The following is a 23885-nucleotide window of genomic DNA, read 5'->3' on the forward strand; positions in this document are numbered from 1 at the left end:
GGCACACCTGAACTCGGCGCTTGCCCATGAATGAGAGTCGACGGCTTCAGATGGAATCCGACTGGCTCAGAGTCAGGATTCCTGGAGGAGAACTGGCAGAAACTGGGGGGCATGAATATCTTGTTCTTGGGAACATCATGGAGCAGCGTAAATGATAAACTCAACCCCCTCTTTACTAGAGGAAAATAGTTTGCCTCATCTTTATCTGAATTCACTCCATCCTTGGAACTTAAGTCTGCAATGATCAGCCTCTGGCAGGCTTATCTTCGATCGCCAATCTGCCCTTTTACTTTGGCACTTGCCTGGAAGTCTGTCGCCACCGCAACGTGGGTGTGACGTGGCAGCGGATCTGTTGCCACCAGTGACGTGAGCTACGTTCAGAAACGGGTCGAGGGATACCGTGGCGTGATCGTGGGTCAGCAGCGCGTCTGTTGAAACCGCGATGTGGGTATGGTGAGGCGGCGGATCAGTTTCCATTGCAACGTGAGCTTGGCTCAGTAGCGGATCAGTAGCTACTGCGGCATGAGCGTGGGTTTGCAGCGAATCTTTTTAAACCGCGATGTGGGCGTGGTGCAGCAGCGGGTCCACGACCACCACGACGTGGACTTGGCTCGGTAGCGGGTCAGTTGCCACCGCAGCATGAGAGTGGGTCAGCACCAAGTCTGTTGCAACCACGACGTGGGCGCAGCTCGGCTGGTTATCTAATCCCCGTCGAAGCTGGGCCGTGAGGACCGCAAATAATGCATCTGTGGTACTCTTTCTAGGCATGAAACCATAATGTTGCTCGCAGATACTTCTGTCCTGAGTAGAGCCTCCACTACTCTTTCCCATACCTTCATTGTGTGGCTCTACATCGATATTCCTCGGTAGTTTCCACAGTTCTGAACATCGCCTTTGTTCTTAAAAATGGAACCAGAACACACCAGACTTATGCATGTAGTACCACAGTTCCTCTCTTGGGTCTCTGTCATAGGCTTTCTCTAGGTCTACAAAAACACAATGTAGCTCCTTCTGACCTTCTCTGTACTTTTTCACGAGCATCTGCAAGGCAAATAATGCATCTGTAGTACTCTTTCTCGGCATGAAACCATACTGTTGCTCACAGATGCTTACTTCTGTCCGGAGTCTGGCCTCCACTACTCTTTCCCATAACTTCATTGTGTGGCTCTTCATCTTTATTCCTCAATAGCTTCCACGGCTCTTAACATCACCTTTGGAAAATTGAAACTAACACACTTTTCCTCCATTCTTCTGGCATCTCCTCTCCCGCTAGTATTCTATTGAATAAGTTGGCCAAAAACTCCACAGCAAACAAATTGCTTCCATAGCTTCACTGGTATGTCATCAGGACCAACTGTCTTTCCATTTTTCCTCCTGTTCAGTGCCTTTCTAACTTCCCCCTTACTAATCATTGCCACTTCCTGGTCATTCACACTTACCTCTTCTACTCTTCCTTCTCTCCCATTTTCTTCATTCATTAACTTCTCAAACTACTCTTTCCATCTACTTAGCACACTACTGGCACCAGTCAACATATTTCCATTGCTATCCTTAATCACCTTTACTTGCTGCATATCCTTCCCATCCCTATCCCTCTGTCTGGCCAACCTTTCAAGATCATTTTCTTCTTTCATATCCACCGTGGTGTACATGTCATATACCTCTTGTTTTACCTTCGCCACCGCTACCTTTGCCCTACGTCACATCTCAATGTATTCCTTTCGCCCCTCCTCAGTCCTCTCCATGTGTCACGTCTTCTTCACTCATCTCTTTTCTTGGATGCCTTCCTGTATTTTGGGGTTCCACCACCAAGTCTCCTCCCCTTTCCTACCAGAAGACACCCCAAGTACTCTCCTGCCTGCCTCTCTGAATACCTTGGCAGTAGTATTCCAGTCTTCTGGGAGCTCTTCCTGTCCATCAAGAGTCTGTCTCACCTCTTTCGGAAAGGCCACACAACATTCTTCCTTTCTCAACTTCCACCACCTGATTTTAAGCTCTTCCTTTGTCTTCTTAATATTCTTACCCACTACCGAAGTCATCATACACACCACCATCCTATGCTGTTGAGGTACACTCTCCCCCACCACTACTTTACCGTCAGTAACCTCCTTCAAATTCCATCGTCTGCACAAAATGTAATCCACCTCCGTGCTTCCATCTCCGCTCTTGTAAGTCATATGTTCCTGTCTCTTCTGGAAATAAGTGTTTACCACTGCCAATTCCATCTTTTTTGCTAAGTCCACCACCATCTGACCCTCAAAGGTCCTTTACTGGATACCATACTTACCTGTCACTTCTTCATCGCCCCTGTTTCCTTCACCAACATGTCTCTCTCTCTCTCTCTCTCTCTCTCTCTCTCTCTCTCTCTCTCTCTCTCTGGGATGCTCAGGACTACTTTGTCTAGTTCCTTCCAGAATTTCTCTTTCAACTCGAGGTCACATCCTACCTGTGGGGCATAGCCGCTAATCACATTATACATAATCCCCTCAATTTCAAATTTCATCCTCATCACTCGATCTGGTACTCTTTTGACCTCCAAGACATTCTTAGCCAGCTCTTCCTTTCGAATAACCCCCACTCCATTTCACTTCTCATCTACTTCATGATAAAATAGTTAAAACCCTGCACCTAAACTTCTAGACTTACTCCCTTTGCAATTGCTCATCATGTCAACAAATTCCTGAGCTTTTCCTGTCATAATTTTAACATTCAAAGTCCCAACAAACAGCTGTAGGGTCTGTACATTCTTCTTCTTCTTCTGCTGACTAAGCCACTTTTCTCCTCTTTTTTGTCTTCGACCTACATTATCTGAATTTCTACCTACGCCTTACAGATTAACAGTGCCGCGGGGCACAGTTCGCCCGGGCCACGACCTATCCGTTATGGAATTCGTTTGATGAACGCTCATATGTTTGGTACAGTTTTACGCTGGATGCCCATCCTGACGCAACCTCTGCATTTATCCGGGCTTGGGACCTGCCTATAGATAGTCAAAAAAAAAAAAGAAAAACAAAAGCAATCAAATAAACAAGGTACACAAATTACATTCTACCTAATCTATGTTAAAGTTAAAGTCAAAATAGAAGCAATCAAATCAACAAAGTCAGCACATCAGGAACACAATTCACATAATGATAAAGTTAAAAGGGTATGAGGGTAAGAAGGTTCAAGTATGAAAATATAAAGGATATGTACATTTAAAGGATATGGGGATAAAAGAGATTCAAACCACAATGACTGTCACTCCAGTAGTTGAAGGTTGTGTCCACTTGTACAATTTCCTATAAGTCCTCACAGCCCTCGTTGTACAAGTTGTTTAGGTCGTACAACTTATGTAGTTACTCATGTTCGATGTTTCTTCAACAGCAAGGGTTTGATCACAAACGCGTCTCGTTCTTAGCCAGCTCACTTAGGGTAGTCCGGGCCTAGAAGCAAGTTTAAGTTGACAAAAAAAGAGCGTGTCAGCTCAGATGAACGCTCTTATTTGGTTGGCACAGTTTTTACGTCGGATGCCCTTCCTGCCGCAACCCCTCTCAGGGAGTGGAGGCCACAGTGAGAAGCAAACTCACGACCCCTGGTTTACCAAACCAATGTTCTAAGCACTGAGCTGTGGGGCCCCCAAAAGAACATTTACATCATTATTTCTGGAACATTTGTTGCTACTTGTTTTGAGGTGGTATCAACTTTTTTTAAAAAATATTTATCCATCCATCCATTTTCTTTGCCGCTTACCCTCACGAAGGTCGCGAGGATCGCTAGGGCCTATCCCAGCTTTCAACGCGCAGGAGGCAGGCTACACCCTGAACTGTTTGCCAGGCAATCGCAAGGCACATCAAGACAAACAGCCGCACTCACAATCACACCTAGGAGCAATTTAGAGTGTCGAATTAATGTTGCATGTTTTTGGGATGTGGGAGGAAAGTGGAGTTCCCAGAGAAAATCCACGCGGGCACGGGGAGAACATGCAGACTCCACACAGGTGGGTCCAGGATTAAAACAGGGACCTCATAACTGTGAAGCCAACTCTTTACCAGCTGAGCCACCATACCGCCAATAAATATTTATTATTATTATAATAATTATTCTTCTCTTTTTCATGTTGTTTTTTTCTCCTCACCTACTGATATGACCTTTGTTAAGGATGACCTACTTGATCAGATTTTGTCAGGATTTAATGATGAGAATGGAAACACTCTTATGCAGTCTCTTACAAATGTACCATTATTTCATTTTTAGTCTATTTAAATTAATTGGAAGCCTGATTTCAGTTGAGTTTTTTTCCTTTTGTCCTTTCTCAATGTATATTTATATGTATATCTCAATGTATACAAACTTGTGATCTACAATGATTGGCAACTTGTATAGCATTTTTTTTCCCAGTTAAAGGTTTGACAATAAATAATTGGAAAATATGGATAGGAGAGCATTCAATCTGTGCCTGTACTGTAGTGAGGCGGGCCACCACATCACCAGCTGTCCCAAATGTCCATGAAACTGGAATACTTGCCAATAAATGAGGAGTTGGTGAATCTGAATGTGAGTGCCACCTCTTTTGTTCATTTTCAGAAATCTGCTACCATCTTTTGGAATCATCTGTCATCACCAGTCTCCGCCCTAATAGATTTGTGAGCTGACACCTTATTGTCCTCTATTTAGTTCAACAAATGAGAATTTATCAGTTGGTTCTAACAACTCTCAAACGTTCCACTGGCCTTGATGATTGCCTGATCTCCTGTATTCAGCAGCACCCTGGTCCCGTTTCCCTCTAATTATCGGGTAACTTTCTTGAGTATTTAAGTTTTACATGTTCCCTTCCCTTCAAGTTCTTATCGTTTTTGGCTTGCTGTGGCTGAGACTTCATAACCACAGGATTGTCTGTACCGAGCGCAAGATCACCTGATGGAGCAATTACAGTCGTGAGAACTGCTTGCGCTCTGCTACAGTGCCCCATAGTAGCTGAGATCAAAGTGAATTCTTGGACTTGGATCCAGTGTCATCGTCCACCACCTCCCCTCCGATTTACCATAACCTAGCTCCAGTATTCAGCAATGACCAAACCACCTCTGCACAGACCTTATGATTGCGCTTTTGACCTACAGCCCGGTGCCCCGTTACCTAGCGGCCATAGGAGGCCATAGAGACCTATAGGACAGCAACCACTCATTAGCCACAGATATCATTCGGTCTTCCTCATCAATGTTGGGTGCAAGTTTCTTTTTTATGGACAAGAAAAACAAGACCCTCCATCCATGTCTGGTCTATTGTGGCCTTAATTAGAACACTATTAAGAACAGGTACCCTTTGCACCTGACTGACCCTGCCTTTTCACCTCTTCACAGTGTTTTTACTAGGTTGGATTTGCACCAAGCCTACACCGTGGTCTGCATTCAGGAGGGTGAAGAGTAGAAGACAGCTTTTAACAACCATAGAGGGCGCTATGAGTACCTTGTCATACCTTTCGACTGAACCAACGCCCCTGCTGTTTTCCACTCGTTAATGATGTTCTGCACGACATGATTGGGAAATGTGTTTTTGTGTACCTTGATTACATACTAGTTTACTCCCGTTCTGACGCAGATCACATTTGACGTGCAACTAGTACTCCAGAGACTCCTTGAAAACAAGCTTTTTGTCAAAGTTAAAAAACGTGACTTCCATGACCCCAAGACCACCTTTGGGGTACATTATTGCAGGAGGGCAGCTTCAAATGGACCCAACCAAGATGACTGTGGTCACCGACTGGCACACCCCAGCCTCAAGAAAAAAGTTGCAATGGTTCCTCAACTTCGTCAACTTCTGCTGCTAGTTCACATGGAACTACAGTTGGGTGGTTGCACCTCTCACTGCCCTCAACTCCACCCTAAAACCCTTCCAATGAACAGAGAAGTCCGACATAGCTTTCGATGCACTAGCTATGTAGACAGACAAACAGCGATAGATAGATAGATAGATAGATAGATAGATAGATAGATAGATAGATAGATAGATAGAGATAGATAGATAGATAGATAGATATAGATAGATAGATAGATAGATAGATATATAGATAGATAGATAGATAGATAGATAGATAGATAGATAGATAGATAGATAGATAGATAGATAGATAGATATAGATAGATAGATAGATAGTTGTTGTTTATACGTCTAAAACTTTCTCTATATCAAGAGGTATACATGAGGCCCTATTTATTTATTTATTGTATTATTGTTGTTGAACTCTTGTTCTTACATTTCACAAAACTCCAATATTCGTGGTTTATACAACTTTAATCAAGAATCAGAATCAGCTTTAATGGCTAAGTATGTAACAACACCCAAGGAATTTGTCTCCGTTTGTCGGTGCAGCCTTGGTACCATATTCATGTTGAGTATAGAGAATAAGAGCAAACCAACAAGAAAAAAGAACAATAGACATTCAATTAATTGGGAACTATTTCTTATCAGAGTCACAGTTGTGCAAAGATGGAGTCATTTGCATTTAGAGCAGTTTGTGTGTCAACACCCCACTGTATGTTAAGCTTACGCTCACCGTTGACAAAACAATAACAAAATAGAAGTACAAAGACAGTCTCGTACCGTATAACACGAGCTAACTAGCCAAACGGCGTTGAGTCACCAACTCCAACAAATGTGAATGTTCCAGGAGGGCAGTGTGGCCAGTAGCCGGCAGCCTGCCGTTAGCTGGCGGCCCGACTAGGCTCGCTGACATGGAGATGGGTCAGCGGGTAGATGGGGGGCCGCATGCGCGGAGGAGAAAGGAGCTCTCTCTGCCACCGGCCTGGGCACCCCTAACGTACTTACTTCGCCCTGAGTACGCTACATATACAAGACTTGTAAAAGGGTTAGGAAATCGAACAATTATGGACCAGTCATTTTGAATATTTGATCGGGTTCCTCGTCGTCCTTGTCTGTCTGTTGGGGAGTCTGTTGTCAGTTAGAAGTGATCCGCATATCGTCTAATATGCCTCAAAACGATAAGGTAATATGGCCCCGCAGCTTTAGTCTCAGAAGGGGCTGGGATGTCGATTGAGATTTTCGCAACTTTGCGCATTAATGACACTCTCTACTCACGTTATTCGTATTGACATCAAAGTGAATAATATTAGATGTAGTTTTTACAACGATATCTATTTTAAACTGTATATTTTGGTGTCAGTTGCTCTCTAACATCAAGCTGCTGTTCTGCCACACAGTGTACTTCCAAGTTTACCTGACACCCCCCCCTCCACTCTTAAAGGGGTACACTCATAATTACAAACTCCGCCCACCACCGGTGCTTTATTTAGAAACATAGTCCAGGCAACGTAGAGCAAAGACAAGTTAGACATGCTGCATATGTTTTCTCTCAATAATGGCAAAAGTAAAAACAATAAATGCTGTTGCTTTAAGATTCCATGAATGTAGGAGTATGTGAATAATCGAAGAAAAAGTAGTGAAACTGGATGAGATTATCTCTTTTTCAAGTGTGAAAGTTGTGTTCTGAAGCCAAAGTAGAAAGTGCAAGATGAGATGGTGTGTAATGTAAAATTCCACCTCGGCACAGCCTGATCGAGGATGAAAGCACAGACAATAGTGTGCACAAAAAGCTAATTTTGTATTTTAAATATAAGGAGGCAACATAACATTAACCTTAAAACTCTCTGGGAGCATCATTCAGCATTTAACCTCTGCCAGCAATAATTCAGTTTTACACCAAGAAAAAGAGATGGGGATATCATTGTGGGTTAAAAAAAAAAAAATATGAAACAAACTTGGAAGTGATATTTCAAATTTATAGTTCATAGATGGCTTGGTTTGGTTTGCAATGTATGTTGTTGACATTTTAATTGTAAGTTCACAAAAATACAAAATTGAACTTTGAAAAAAGTCTGGGCACCCCTGGTCTAGTTTATATTACTGATACGAATACTGTTTGGACCAGTAGGTTGTGAGGGTGTGTCCCAACAACGGCGCAAGGCAGAAAATCGTAGGTTCGCCAGTCAAGATTTGAATGACTTAATTGCCAGAGGGGAAAAAAATACATTTGAATGCTTGTTAGTATTGATTTGTATTGATCGGTAGCACGTATCAGACAGAAGGAGTTGGGAGAGCTCGTGGCCAGGATGTGGAGGGTAAGAAAGGATGCCGCCTCCTTTGGCCATAGTTTGAATGGCATGCAAGTCTTCAAGGGTGTGGAGGGTGGTGCCAACAATCTGTTCAGCGGTTTTGATTGTCCATTGCAGTCGGAGTTTGTCCTTTTTTGTGGCAGCCCCAAACCAGACTGTGATGGAGCTACACAGTACTGATTGGATGACCGCTATGTAGAACTGTCTCAGTAGCTCTCATGACAGGCCGGGCTTCCTCAGACGGCACAGGAAGTGTAACTTTTGCTGGACTTTTTTCAGGATGGAGTTGATGTTCATCTTCCACTTCAGGTACTGTGAGATTGTAATTCCCAAGAACTTGAAGGTCTCAACAGTTGACACAAGATAGTTGGACAGAGATAACGATTTCCCACATAGTGAACGAAACTGTTTTATTTAATTTTTATTTATTTTATAAATCTAAAATACAAGCTGCACTAAAAAAATATCAGGAATTTCCAGATGCTTCAGCCTTAAACAAAATATCAACTATTATGAAACATTTAGTCTCCATGACACTGAAGAACAACTTGTTGGAAATTCCTGTCAAGCAAAGTGTTAAATATATAGAAATCCAAATAACCAATAAGTCCTCCCAGAGACAACAACTAAACATTAACTCAATATTAAAAAATACAAAGTCCTTCTTAGTATCTGGTTACAAAGACACCTTTAAAAAATACACACACACAATTTCCGAGTTTACTGACACGGATGATGAATTCACCTTTAGTGGGTTTGAGTCGGAGATAAAAGGTAGACTTGTTAAATATTTGTCCTTATTTAGTATTTGTTCTATGCTTCTATTAAGAAAGATATGTATATGGATGATTCTGATTGCGACTGTTGTTGTCTCCATGTGCCCTGCGATTGGCTGGCAACAAGTTCAGGGTGTACTCTGCCTCCTGCCCATCGACAGCAGGGATAAGCTCCAGCACTCCCGCGACACTTGTGAGGATAAGCGGCTAAGAAAATGGATGGATGGATGGATGGATGGATGGATGGATGGATGGATGGATGGATGGATGGATGGATGGATGGATGGATGGATGGACAGACGGCGGCACGGTGGCGCAGCTGTTGGATTCCCCCTAGGTGTGATTGTGACTGTGACAGTTGTCTGTCTCCATGTGCCCTGAGATTGCCTGGCAATCAGTTAAGGGTGTACCCTGCCTCCTGCCCATTGAAAGCTGGGATAGGCTACAGCCCTCCCGGAACCCTTGTGAGGATAAGCGGCTCACAAAATGGATGGATGGGTGGATAAATATGTACGGACATGCCATTAAAGTTGGTTTCAATATAATGGATGTCAGTATAAGATATGACACCATGAATTAGTTGCTAGCCAGTCATAGCGCAATAGAAACTAACGACAATTTACACTCACAATCACAATTAAGGACATTTTATAGTCTCCAATTAATGCATGTTTTGGGAATGTGGGAGGAAACTGGAGTGCCCGGAGAAAATCCACTCAGAGCATGCAAACTTCATGGGTAGGGCTGGGATTTAAACCCCAGGCCCCAGAACTCAGTAGCGGGGGATATAATTATATTTAGCATTTCAATAAGAAATCACATTTGTTTCAGTAAGTGTTTTTTATTTAAAAAAAAAAAAAAACATAAATAAGGGTCCAGATAGCGCTTGATATCAAGGCTTTATATATAAAAAAATGTTTTTCACACGGACCTTAGTTCTAGCCTCCATATTAAAATTGTAAGGATCATTTTTAATCATTGGTCATCCGATTTTAAGACCAGCTGTTAAAATTTAAGTAATGCTAGGGAAGCGTTCCTTTTATTTTGAAATTGCAGAGTCCTTATTACCGGAACCTTTGCTCTTGCTATTGACAGCGCACAAAAAGGATGGCATTGGCAAGTTACCTCCTTCAATCATGGAATGAATCATGGAGAGAACATAATATTGTCGACTGCGCGACGTTCGAGTTTTAAAAGGAAAGTCCGTAGCTTATCGGCTTATTTATTCCGTAGAAGTAATGAAAGCTCAAACGACCCCGTCGTAGCTGTTAGCAGTTAAGCGTAGATGTCGTGGGAGTGAACTATTGTCGTGTCTTTGGATAATATGACAACTCGGCACGTCACTCTAAACTGGCGAACAGAGGATGGAGTTGACCATACGACGAAAGTGACATCATTTAAAGCCCTTGGATAATGCTAACAGAAGGGGAAAGCTTGTTTCTCCACCTTCGGTAGGACAACACGATTTCCTTGCGGAGATGTTGGCTATTCATACACGTCAGCACCTCCCCAGACAACGACATCCTTCATACGACATCATTCACTCCACCACAGGTTTCTATTATTAAACGGACATGTCTTTCAAATTAAGGAGACAATGGACAACAGTCCTATTTGGTGTTATTCTCGGATTCACTGCGTGTTCTTGGTTGATTGTACCCCAAGTTCTGGATAGCAAACGTCATGAATCCGCCTTATGTTCATTCAAAATCGAATCCGCTGTTGGGAAAATATCGGGAAACCTCGCGGAAACATTTGTCGATGAGAGGGCCAGGCATCTTTTCAAAAAGGAGCCGAGAAGTACTGCTGACAACGGGACTGTCTTGAAGCTGCCCAAGCAGTTTCTCTACGTGGGCGTGATGACTGCGAAGAAGTATCTGGCCTCCCGAGCAGTGGCCGCCCACAATACCTGGGCGCGTTCAGTTCCGGGAAAGGTGGAGTTCTTTTCGAGTGCGGGCTCTGGCGATGTCGACCTTCCTGTTCCGATCCCAGTCATATCACTCCCAGGCGTGGATGATTCTTATCCACCACAGAAGAAGTCGTTTATGATGCTCAAGTATATCCATGATCACTATTTGGATAAATACCAGTGGTTCATGCGAGCAGATGATGATGTCTATATAAGAGGTAATCATATTTCTGCTAAGTATTTTAGCGGGTGAGACAAAATGTAATTTTCTGCTTTGTCTTGTAATAAATCAACAAATAATGTATAGATAGATCGATCTATCGATCGATTTGTACCACCCCCACACCAGCAGCGTGGAAATGGGTATTGCAGCCTCTGGCGGACACCACTTTGGTTATCCCCCTTGGAAAGAGGGTGGTGGCCCAATCCAAATTTGGGTAGGGATCTCACTCCCCAATTCAGTTTACGATCTTTTCCAAGGGCTATCACCAAAGCAGTATGACCCCTAGTTGCAACACCCCTTTGCATGTCACTTTTCTCCACCCTCTTCCAAATAATTTCCCAAATTAAGTTTTCATTGGACCCAAAACGTTTTTATTAACTTACTTTGTAATGTATGCAAGAAGAGAGAAATAGTTTTTGTATTTTTTTCTTTTAAACAGATGTCAAGATGTAACGTTTAATTTAATGTTAAATTATTACCCAATTGTAACACTTTAGAAGTGGCAAAATATTGATAATTATATTGTGGCTTAGTCTGTGATTTTGTTTTTGTGTGGATAAAATATTTTATTGTAAATGCAAGCAATTCCTTATGCTGAGCTCAGACTACACAAATCTAGCCCCAAATCTGGACCCATTAGACAACTCGCAGGCAAGCGTTCCGTGTCATGGATGATAATTTGGGTTATGAATTTTCAATCATCGTTAATCGGCATGTGACATAATCAACAATCACGATCTTGTGTCTCGGACTCCTCACATGTAGTACTATGATTGTTCCTCGATTTTGACCAGTAGTGTCACGAAGCACCTTTTAAACCCTGTGACATCCTGAACGACATGCTCTCTCTCACTCTTTTCAGTTTGGGAGTGGGAGTGTGCCTGTACCCTGTGCAGTTTCTCCTGTGGAGCTAAGTTCCAGTTAAACCCACAGATCTGCACTTATGACCTGTGGTCTATATCGCTCCATGTGTCAACCCACATAGATGAATGTTCCATCATGAAACCACAATCAAAGACAATTGATACAATACAACAAAAAGAAACAGCCATGTTTGATCCGTCTGTGTGTGTGTACATCTTCTTTTCCTTTGGGCTTGTCCCGTTAGGGGTTGCCACAGATGAACGCATATTTGTTTGGCACAGTTTTACGCTGGATGCCCTATCACCAGTAAAGCACTGCTATGTCTTTGGGGCTGCCAGGTGTCAGCTAGAGGTCAGATGAACAGGGTCCCACAACCACCAGTCTCTTTTTCCTTACCTAAAGATACCTGGATAGCTTCCAGCATCCCTGCGACCCTAGTGAGGATAAGCACAACAGAAGATATACTTAAACCAAAAATTTTTAATGAGTGGTGATAAACTGCCAATAACTGTTGTCCAGGTTGTGTCCCGCTTCCTAATAGGAAAAAAACTAAAAGCAGAAAGGAAAGAGTAGAAATTGAAGAGCTTTATTTTTTGATTGAAAAATTAAAGAATAACTGAACCGAACTACTCATTTGCGTCTCACTTAAGTGTTCAGACGTTTGATCATAAACTACTTGCCTACACTTATGTTCTTTCCTATGTTTTTTTTAAACTTTATTAAGTTACACTTTCACTTTACCCTCACCCTCTATAGGTGAGAAGTTGGAGTTGTTTCTGCGTTCTCTGAACAGCAGTAAGCCTCTTTACCTTGGACAGACTGGCCTCGGCATGGCAGAAGAATTGGGCAGACTAGCTCTTGAGCCTGGGGAGAACTTCTGCATGGGTGGACCCGGGATGATCTTCAGTAGGGAGGTGCTACGCAGGATGACGCCACACATTGGTACTTGTCTCAGGGAGCTGTACACAACTCATGAGGATGTGGAAGTGGGCCGGTGTGTACGACGCTTTGGAGGGACACAGTGTGCATGGTCCTATGAGGTATTTATTGAGTTGATCAACAGTTTTTTTCTGGCTCCCTTTGTTCATTTACCATAATATAAAACTACATTTCCATAGGGAATTTAACTGGTATTGCAACATTGGGCACACATTTAAATGACATAACTATGGATTGTTTGTATAAAAATGTAGCTTATAACTCTTGAATTGCTTTTATCTTATCTTGTCATAACAGCTAAGATGCGCCAACCATGGACCAGCGTTAAAAAATTCTGGTTTTGACTATTGGAACCAAAAGTGTAATTTCTCTGACCACCACGAACCGCAGAGGTCACCAACATGGAGCCTCTAGCAACTGGGTACAGTACATGAGTGGATTTTGGGGGGGGGGGGGGGTAAAAAGAGGCCCGCGAGTCATGAACAGACAGGCCGAGTGAATGCGCGTTATGGAGAACCAGCCTGCCCGCAACACAAATTTCATTACCTGATGATTAAAAAAAAAAAAATTAAAAAAAAAAGGATTCTGGCTTTGATGTTCTTTGTTACAGAAGTGTATTGCTGTCACACACACACACAAAAATCCTGTTTTTTGGACGAATCCTCCCCCCTGTTTTTCTGGCTATTTTTTTTCCTGAGTTATCGGTATACATCGAACTCACTCGAGAACCTGTGGACTCCATAATAAGGAACATGACCATCTTATTTAGTTTTATCAAATTTTATTTTGACATGGGTTTAAGCCAGTAGGAGATACTCCTGTCCTTGAGTCACATAGATGGTATCGTTATTAGCTTGTCTACTTTACGCTGGCACCTGCGGACTTTGCGTTGGACTGGAGGAAAGCCCATTCAGATTTGGTCTATGCAGCAATGTTTGTCCAGAATCAGTTACAATTACAGTAGGTTTCACTGATGCTCTTCATTGGTCGTCCTTGACTTGACAAAATGCTTTTCATCATAACATTTGTATACATTAGCCCTACAGTTCCGTACCATACAGTGTTATTAATTGTGTGGTTTACCTTAATTAGACCGCTAAGGTAAATGCGTTGGTTGGAGGCACCTGAGCAGTAGTCCGCCAAAAGTCACTTGTCATTCACAGGTTCTCGCTTGAGTTCGATGTGTCCTGATAACTCGGGGGAAAAATAGCCAGAAAAACGGGGGGACAAATATTACTTTTATTTTTTATTTTATTTTACTAATATTACAAAAAAATTGCCCAAAAATCAGGAGTGTGTGTGTGTGTGTGGTGTGTGTGTGTGTGTGTGGTGTGTGTGTGTGTGTGTGCGTGTGTGCGCGTGAGACAGCAATATGCTACCGTACTTTGGGAACATAATTCCTGGAGTAGTTAATAACCTCAAGTACCTAATCCTAAAAATATAAACAAAGACAAAAGGAACAGCGTGAGGACTACAATCTAGCTACACAGCCAGTACAATTACGCAAGTCATAAGGTGTGAGTCCACAACTGAAATGCAACTTAAATGATTAACTGCAATCACAAAACTGATGCAGTATGTAAGATGGACAAAAACGAACCATCTACAAAAGCCCTGGCTAACACCTATCCGCACACTCGGTTGCTTCTTATTCTCTTTTACTCTGTTTTGCTGCTTATCCTGCACTGACTGACTAATGAGTCATTCACTCACACTCATTAGATTTCACCCCTCTTACTGGTCCAAGAACAGATGCTAGGTACATGGAACCGGCATGGCACTATATAAAGTACTCACCATTGGGTTTTCTTTTTTTTTTTAATGGAGGACGCATTGAGTTGAAGTGGTTAAGGGAGATGAGTTCTCCTCAAAGATTTCACAAAATACCACCTCCAGAAATACTTGGATCTCCACCTATGACCAGAATGACCAAGATTAAAATACAGATTAATTTCAGTCAGGTTTAATCGAAAATGAGGCAGAGGTTTTTTTCTTTTCTTCTTTCTAGTACAAGTAAATTTATTTGTGTGTTATAAGCAACTGTAACATTATACCCAGTTTTAACATGAACAGTGTTCTTAAATAAAGTCAAATATACTGTAATTTCTCGAGTATAATGTGCCCTGAAGTATAATACACACCCCCAAAGTTGACCTAAAAAATCAGGAAAACCTTTCTGCCAATGTACAGTGTGCACCACCAATTTGCTGCTTTCCATATGCTCAAAATATTGGGAATTATCTGTATTTCTATGTATTTCTATTTTGCTAGGTTTGTACCTTTTGATGTTTGTTCTTGTATTGTTTTTCAAAAACACATCTGTACAACAATCATTAATAATCTTTGTGCAGCTACTGATGCAGTGGTAATGGATATCCCGGGACAAGCCACAGAACATGCTTGTCCTGGTCCCTGCAACTGTCAGAACCGAATCCCTCAACCAACTAAAATAAATGCTCAACGATGGCATCACATTTCATTAATTCTGTTGATAACACATATTACAGTCTTAAACAATTTAACACTGTTTAACTTGAACATTTTTGTTGCATTACATATTTGTGCATAAAACATGTGTGCATAGTGCAGTTTATCCACGACATTACACATCCTTGGCCAAGACTTCAAAAAAACCATCTGACTCATCTCCAATCTGAAAAATATCCATCATAGCTACCTTTGGTGCATCGCTGTCAAACTCATCATTGATGACTTGGTCCACTTCTGATGACTCCTGCATTTACTTTTAAAAAAGTGAGGATTTCAATTGTGTGCATTATCCTGTTTTTTTTTTCTTTTAAATGATCATACAATCGTACGTAGTTTCCGGTTTGGCCGCGTCATCCGCCGGAGTGATGACATTTTTTTTAAAAGTGGCTGCACAACTAGCCCTTGTAGTCAAAAGGTGAAGCTCTCTATTTATTGGTTGATCTTCATTCCTACCCTTATATATGATCGCAACCTGTGGATCGTGACTGAAAGAAGAGATCCCAGGCTCAAGCGACCAAAATAAACTTCCTCTGCAGGCTCACTGGGCTCTCCCTTAGAGACAGGGTGAGTAGCTCGGTCATCTGGGAGGGGCTCAGAGTTGAGCGGCTGGTCCTGCGCATTGAGAAGAGCCAAACGAGGTGGCTTGGGCATCTGATTTGGATGCCTCTCAGCCTCCCAGGTGTGGTGTTCCAGGCATCTCCAACCGGTAGGAATGCCCGGGGACAACCCAGGACACGCTGGAGAGACAATATCTCACGGGTTGCTCTGGAATGCCTCGGAATCCCCCCGGAAGAGCTGGATGGGGTGGCTCGGGAGAGGGAAGTCTGTGTACCCTTGCCAACGCTACTGCTCCTGTACTTGTTGAATCAAGAAATCACTTAAATAGAATCTGCCAGAGAACATGAAGTAGTCTGCAAGATCTCAAGAAACAAATCGTTATGCTATGATCCAAAGAAATTCAAGAAGAAATGAGAAAAAAAGTGTTGAATTACAAAGCCATTTCCAAGGCTTTGGGGCTCCAGTGAGCCACTGTCAGAGGCATTATCCACAAATGGAGAAAACTGGGAACAGTGGCAAACCTTCCCAGAAGTGGACGACCAATTAAAATTACTCCAGGAATGTGACGACAATTCATCCAGGAGGTTACAGAAGAATCGCCAACAACATGTAATTACCTGCTGGCCTCGCTGGCCTCAGCTAAAGTCAGTGTTTACGACCTTACCATAAGAAATACAATGGGTAAAAATGGGAGGGTTTCCAGGCAAAAAAAACCTGCTGCAAGCAAAGAATACAAAAGCTCTTCTTAATTTTCCAAAACACATCTTGATGATCTTCAAGACTTTTGTAGAAATACTGACGACTTCAAAATTTATATTTTTGAAAGTTGCCTGGCACGTTAAATCTGCTGTCAAAATGGCACAGCATTTGATAAAAAGACGATTGTGCTAACACGTGGTTTTGGTAGTGTGATGGTCTGGGGCTGCTTTTCTACCTCATGATCAGGACAACTTGCTGTGATCGATGGAACACTGAATTCTGCTGTGTACCAAAAAAATCCTGAAGGAGAATGTTCAGCCATCAGTTCATGCCCTCAAATTCAAGTACTCTTTGATCATGCTGCAGGACAATGATCTAAAACTCACCAGCCAGCCTACCTCCTAATGGCTAGGAAAAAAAAACAAAAAAGAAAAGTTTTTGACCAAGTCAAAGTCTGGATTTAAATCCAATTGAGATGCTGTGGTGTAACCTTAAACGGGCAGTTCATGCTCGAAAACTCCAGTATACCGGAGTTCAAACAATTCTGCAAAGAAGAGGTGGATAGAGCAATGTGAAAGACTTATCACCAGTCATCACAAACATTTCATTTCAGTTATTGCTGCCAAGGGTGGCACAACCTAATATTGGGTTCAGGGGCAGTTACTTTTTTTCTCTGTACCTTAACAAATTTTTTTCATTTGAAAACTGGATTTTGTATTTTCTTGGGTTTTGTGTGAGTGATATTAAACTGCCACTGTCGTGAAGTACATGATTTTTAGTATGTTATTAGTGAAAAACGGCAGCCGACATGGACCCATGCGTTTTATTCACTACAAAATGTGATTTTGACGTATCCAACTTTTTGGAACGTGTCCGCCGTGGAAGTGGGTGTTTTATCACTGCCACGCAGAGGTGGATAGGGCGGGGAGGTGGTTTGGCCCGTGATCTACATGTCATCTAAATATGGCTCGAAACAATAGGGTAATATTGCCCGGACACTTCACTCAGTTGTGAGATGTTTTCTTCGAAAAGAGCTTCCGTGTCTGAAGGGGCGTGTCCTACAGTAGGGGCCACAGCATGTTTTCAATGGCGAATGTCCGGGGTGACGTTATGGACAGTAGATTCAGCTAATATGGTAACCACTTGGATGTCGAATGAGACATCTGCAACTTTGCGCATGGATGACACCCTCTCTGCTCATGTTTATTTTTTTGTGTACATTTACTTTATCCTCAAGCCACTTTTTAACCATTTTTCCAGTATTCCCAAGGTCAATGTCCATTTGGAAGACCCATTTGCGCCTAAGTTTTAGTTTCGAGGCTGATGTCTTGAGATGAGGCCTTAATATCGCCATGTAATTATGGCATCTATATTATGAAAAGCCCCATCCTGCTGCAGCTCAATAGCCTCAACATGATTCTTCTACCTCCATTCTTCACAGTTGGTGTGGTGTTGTGAGGTCTACAAGCTTACCCCTTTTTCTTCCAGATGTAACATTGATCATTATCAGAATCAGATTTAATGGGCAAGTATTGTAACTGTACACAAAGAATTTGTTTCCGGCAGTCGGTGCTGCTCTGGTACGACATTCATGTTGAGTACTGAGAGGAAGAACAAACAAACTAGCAAGAACAAATAACAAGAGACATTCAATTAATAGAAAACTATTCCTTATAAGAGGCACAGTTGTGGAAAGATGCTGAGTCTTCTAGCATTTAGATCACAGTCCGTCGGCGCCCCAAATTATGTTAAGCTTGTACAGAGTGCCCTACCATTTCGCGGCTCATCATTATAGACCAGTGGAATGACAACTGTGCAAAGGTAGCAGTTTAAATCGATCAATCATGCAATAGTCTGCAGGACATATTACTAATACTAATACTGATTGGTCCAGTAGCATGTGAGGGTGTGTTGCGACAATGGCACAAGGCAAAAAATGGTAGGTTCACTGATCAAGAATTTAATGACTTAATTGCAAGAGGTGAAAAAATGATTAAATGCCTGGTTGTTTTGATATAAATTGATCGGTAGCGCCTACCTGACGGAAGGAACTGGAAGAGCTGGTGGCTGGGATGTGGAGGGTCCGAGAGGATCTTTCCTACCCTTCTCCAAGGTAGGGTGGCGTGGAAGTCTTCCAGGGTGGGTAGGGTTGTGCCAACAATCCGTTCAGTGGTATTGGTTGTCTGTTGTAGTCGAAGTTTGTCCGTTTTTGTGGCAGCCCCAAACCAGATTGTGATGTCTCAGCAACTCTTTTGCTTCCTCAGAAGCTGCAAGAAGGAGATCTTTTGCTGGTCTTTTGTGTGGATGGAGTTGATGTTTGTCTCCCCACTTCAGCGTCAACATCGTCGAGCTTTACGGCATTGTCGTCGCACGCGGCTGAGTTCGGCATTGTCTGTAGCGTTGTTCAGAGCCGCCGTCCGCAAGCCCAACGTGCAGCCTTTGCCGGCGAATCGAGGCAGCAGCCCGACGCCGTCCAATGCGCACATCAACGCATTTAGCACGCCTGTCATACGTACGTGGATCTTTTGTTATGTTATGTAACCTGTACCTGAATTTCCACCGACGCCCAGCAGATTAACGGTGCCAATGGCCGGCGTTGTTAACCTGGGCCACGACCAACGCGGTATGGTATTCATTAGATGAACGCCCACATTTGTTTGGCACAATTTTACGCCAGATGCCCTTCCTGACGCAAAACGTACGTAAAAAGTAAAACCAGGGAGGGGCTGAGAGCTTTTGAGGAAGAGCTTTGTGTTTGTCTTTCATTGATTCCTGTCAGAACATCAGCTGTATGTTCATCCAAACAGATGCAGGTGTCACATTGAGTGAGTAAAATATGATTATTAAATATATTTTGTTTGTGTTTGTTTGATTTTTATTCCTTATGCTTTGGTGACAACAACTGCATATTGTTCACATAGGAAACAGATTCATTTTTACTTTTTCTTCTGGTGGTTTGCCGTGGGATTTTTGTTTTATGAAAATCGTGTGCCTTGGCTCAAAAAAGGTCGAAAAGCACTGCACTAAAACGTGCCGGTATACATTCTAACAATATAAGCAGTGTTCATGTACTTCACTGGACAAATCATATAACAATTAGGCACATAAGGTATGCTGTCCATTTTGGAGAAAGTATGAGACTTTTAAGTGCAATTTAATAGTTGCAAAAATATGGTACATATCATACATATTAATACTGCATCCGTTATTTTATGGATTTTCATTAGCCGCAGTGGTGTAAGAAACGTAACCCCTTTAATGACACTCTACATCTGAAGTAGATTGCATTGTTTGGTGTATGTATGTATGATAAGTCACTGGTCTACAACGTGGGTTCTGTTCCTAAGGTGGCAACATTACCAACATTTTTACGGTCTATCACTAGCCTATCTTAACTATCACAGTAGTGATGTGTTAATTGCAGTTAGTTGTCTCATATTTGGACCAAAAAAATGTATATTCCATAAATTTAAAACAATCAGATAGAAAAATAAGTACAGTAGGAACAGAGGTTGCCTTGTGGTGCTTCATGATGACATACTGTATTCTTATGCTATGTCTCGTCTGTAAAATGGTTATCTCACAAAGACAGCCAAATTCTTATGTGTAAATTCTTTCAACAGATGCAGCATCTATTCTATGAGAATTACGAACACAAGAAAGGTTACATCGAAGAGCTGCACAGTAGCAAGATCCATAATGCCATCACACTACATCCCAACAAATGGCCTGCTTACCAGTACCGACTCCATAACTACATGTTGACCCGCAAGATCTCAAGACTGCGATACCACACCATTCTGCTGCATCGAGAAGGCCTGACTATGACTCACCTCAGTGACACGGAAACGTTGTGGGAGGACGAGCAACTGGGAGGACCACCATCCTATATGCGTTATCGGCCCAGTGACCGAAATGACGTAATTGAGTGGAATTTTCTGACGGCCCGTCATATTTTTTCTGCTATTGAAAACAAGGTTGGCCGTCAAAACCTGGCAAACTCACTTCGGACAGCATTAGACGACATTGTACTCCAGGTCATGGAAATGATTAATGAAAATTCGAAAATTCGTGGGCGTGTAATAGATTTCAAAGAGATTCAATATGGCTACTACAGAGTGGATCCAGTGCATGGGGCTGAATACATCTTAGACTTACTGCTTCTGTACAAAAAGCACAAGGGACGCAAAATAACTGTCCCTGTGAGGCGCCATGCATACCTTCAGCAATCCTTTAGTCGACCTTTCTTTCATGAAACTGAAGAGTTAAATGTGGCTGACCTTGTGACTGCTATCAACTCTGCTTCCCTGTCTCTGTCTTTTCTGCCTAACTCTCTGAAATTCTTATCACCTTTTCAGTTCTATGAGTCAACCAGGGAAATATGGGAGCAAAGCCAGAGGAAAGTCAACATCCTTGTTCCCCTGTCTGGGCGTTATGACACCTTCGTCCGTTTTATGGAAAACTTTGAAAAAGTGTGTTTGATACCCAAGCAAAATGTTAAACTATCTGTGATTCTGGTGGACAATGAGCGGTATGACAACAAAGGAAAACATATACATTTAATCAAAGATTACAACAGGAAATATCCCAAAGCTGATCTGTCAGTGATTCCAATGACTGGAAACTTTTCCAGGGGGTTTGCTCTAGAGCTGGGCTCCTCATTGTCTGATAATGACACTCTACTCTTCTTTTGTGATGTTGATCTTATCTTTAATGCTGATGCCCTGCAACGCTGCAGAGATAACACTGTTCAAGGGAGACAGATCTATTTTCCCATCATATTTAGTCAATACAACCCGAAGATAGTTTATGCTGAAAAAGCCCCAAGAGAAAACAATTTTGTCCTCACCAAGAAAAGTGGTTTTTGGCGTACTTATGGGTTTGGCATTGCGTGTGTCGTCAAGAGTGATCTGCTAAAAGCTGGTGGATTTGACACTTCAATTCTTGGCTGGGGGCTCGAAGATGTAGACCTTTTCACAAAAGTTCTTAATTCTGATTTACAAGTGTTGCGAAGTCAGGAACCAGGAATTATTCATATTTATCATCCTGTCCATTGCAGTTTGAGTCTTGATCCAAAGCAACTCAAAATGTGCCTTGGGTCAAAAGCAAGTACTTATGCTTCGACAATGCAATTAGCAGAGCTGTGGATGGAGAAAGACATGGGAGTTTATAATAAAACTTTATCCTGACATCGCAGCCTATTAGCATGCCACCATGCAAGTTTACGTCAGTTCTAGAACACAGTCAGCAATGGACTATATACTGTGTTGAGTTCTGGATGCGTTTAGACAATGATTCCAAAGAACCAGGGGCCTCATGTACAAAAGGTGTGGCCACAATAATGTGGCACACGTTCTTTTTCATGGCAAAGTTCAGATGGATTAAGATTGAAATGACCATAGAAATGTGCGTTGCCTCATGCCAATTTCGAGCATGGCGTACACACATTTCTACACCTGTAGGTGAATTGGTGACACTTAGAGGCATTGCTGAGAAACCATTAGAATAAATCTGCACATTAGAGACACATGCACTGATGATTAGAATAAATCTGCACATTAGAGACACATGCACTGATGAACAATTAATTCCCGACATTTGATTTGAGAAGAGTGGTAACTCAGAATCAGATTTAACGGCCAAGTATGTATCAACACAATTTGTTTGCAACAGTTGGTGCCCCCCTGGTATGACATTTATGTTTAGTACTGAGAAGAAGAACTAACTAACAAGATTGAAGAACAATAGACATTCAAATAATAGGAAACTATTCCTATAAGTCACAGTTGTGCAATGATGCATAGTCTTCTCGCATTTAGAGCAGGTAAAGTGTGTCAATGCCCCACGTTATGTTAAGGTTATACAGAGTGGTCTTACCTGTTCGTGGTTCACTGTTATAGACCAGTGCAGTGACAATTCTGCAAATGTTTTAAAGTGATGAATCATGCGATAGTCTACACTGTATAATCCGAATACTGATACTGATTGGACCAGCACGATGTGAGGGTGTGTCCCAACAACGACACCAGGCAGAAAATAGGTTCAGATCTATAGCACTTTCCCAACGGAAGGAGCTGCAAGAACTGGTGGGCAGGATGTGGAGGATCCGAAAGAATCATGCCTGCTCTGTACCTAGTTCGGGCGTACCCCTCCTCCTGCCCTTTGACAGCACTCCCACGACCCTTGCGAGGATAAGCAGCTAAGAAAATGGATGGATGGGCTTTTTTTGTGCATCTCGAGTCAAGAAAAAATTGTGAGGGCAACAGATGGAATAAATGATCACCTATATCACTTAAGAGGTGTCCTCAAAAATAGCAGTGATTCATTAAAAACGCTAACAAGTGAATTTGGCCTCTTTTACATTGTTGAAATCAGATGTTACCTCCCGTTGTTCATCGGCCTGGCGTGCAGATTTTTTTTAAACTTTCCCAGAATCACCTGTCACCAAAGGACCAACTGCTGTAAAACGTGTATGCCACCCATAAACTTAGTGCAAGGCACTGCACATTTCCACAGTCATTTCACTCTTGATACATCTGAACTTTGCAGTGACAAAAATTTTTTTGTCCGTACACACCTTTTTACATGAATATTTTTGTGCTTATGATGTTTTCTGGATTTCAGGGTATAACATGTTTCAGTAGGAAATCCAAGAAAAATCTTTAGACACGAAGCCTCTGGATATGTTTGTGCTCACGCTGATTTCTGGATTTGAGGGTACGCCATGTTTCAGTTGGCAATCCAAACAAATCTTTGTATCTAATGCTCTACTTTTTTTTTCCAAAGCAAAATAAAAGAAAGACCACTTTCAATTGTGAGCAGCAGAGAATACAGTTGACAGTTTTAACCATTCTCAACACGGTGACTCATTTGAAAAAAAAACATCAATTGGTACATTAACATTATGCAGTTGGGATTTATTTGTTTTTATTTAATGTGAACAGTCAAGGTTGATGTTCCATTGATCTAATTCTGTTTCTAAGATTTATGGTATTCTGGGTCTACCTCTGTACAAATGTTCTGTTACTCTTGAAAAGAAATCTATTTAAAAACATTTTTAAAAACAGTTTGTCAATAAAGATTTTTATATGGTCTGATGATATGAAAGTGATATTGTTCAGTCAATTCCATAATTAATAATTAGCCTAGATTAAGCAGATATTCATGTGCAGTATGCGCGTGTTTATATATACACTCACATATGTGTGTGTGTGTGTGTGTGTGTGTACACGCACATACAATATGTACAGTATGTGTATGCTCTGTATAGCTGTTTATAATGTACAGTATACATTATATCCAGTGGGTAGGAAGAGCAT

General features: G+C 41.9%; 1 protein-coding gene across 1 annotated transcript; it reads left to right on the forward strand.

Moving 5' to 3' along the window:
• Positions 1 to 10443: 10443 nt before the first annotated feature.
• LOC133490990 (chondroitin sulfate synthase 3-like) lies at positions 10444 to 23684 on the forward strand. The gene is made up of 3 exons (XM_061801794.1): positions 10444 to 11011; positions 12637 to 12920; positions 20190 to 23684. The coding sequence occupies exons 1-3, from the start codon at positions 10459 to 10461 to the stop codon at positions 21753 to 21755; spliced, it is 2403 nt and encodes an 800-aa protein (XP_061657778.1). The 5' UTR covers positions 10444 to 10458; the 3' UTR covers positions 21756 to 23684.
• Positions 23685 to 23885: the final 201 nt, after the last annotated feature.

The sequence above is a fragment of the Syngnathoides biaculeatus genome, chromosome 17 (assembly GCF_019802595.1).
Source record: "Syngnathoides biaculeatus isolate LvHL_M chromosome 17, ASM1980259v1, whole genome shotgun sequence".
Taxonomy (NCBI): Eukaryota; Metazoa; Chordata; class Actinopteri; order Syngnathiformes; family Syngnathidae; genus Syngnathoides; species Syngnathoides biaculeatus.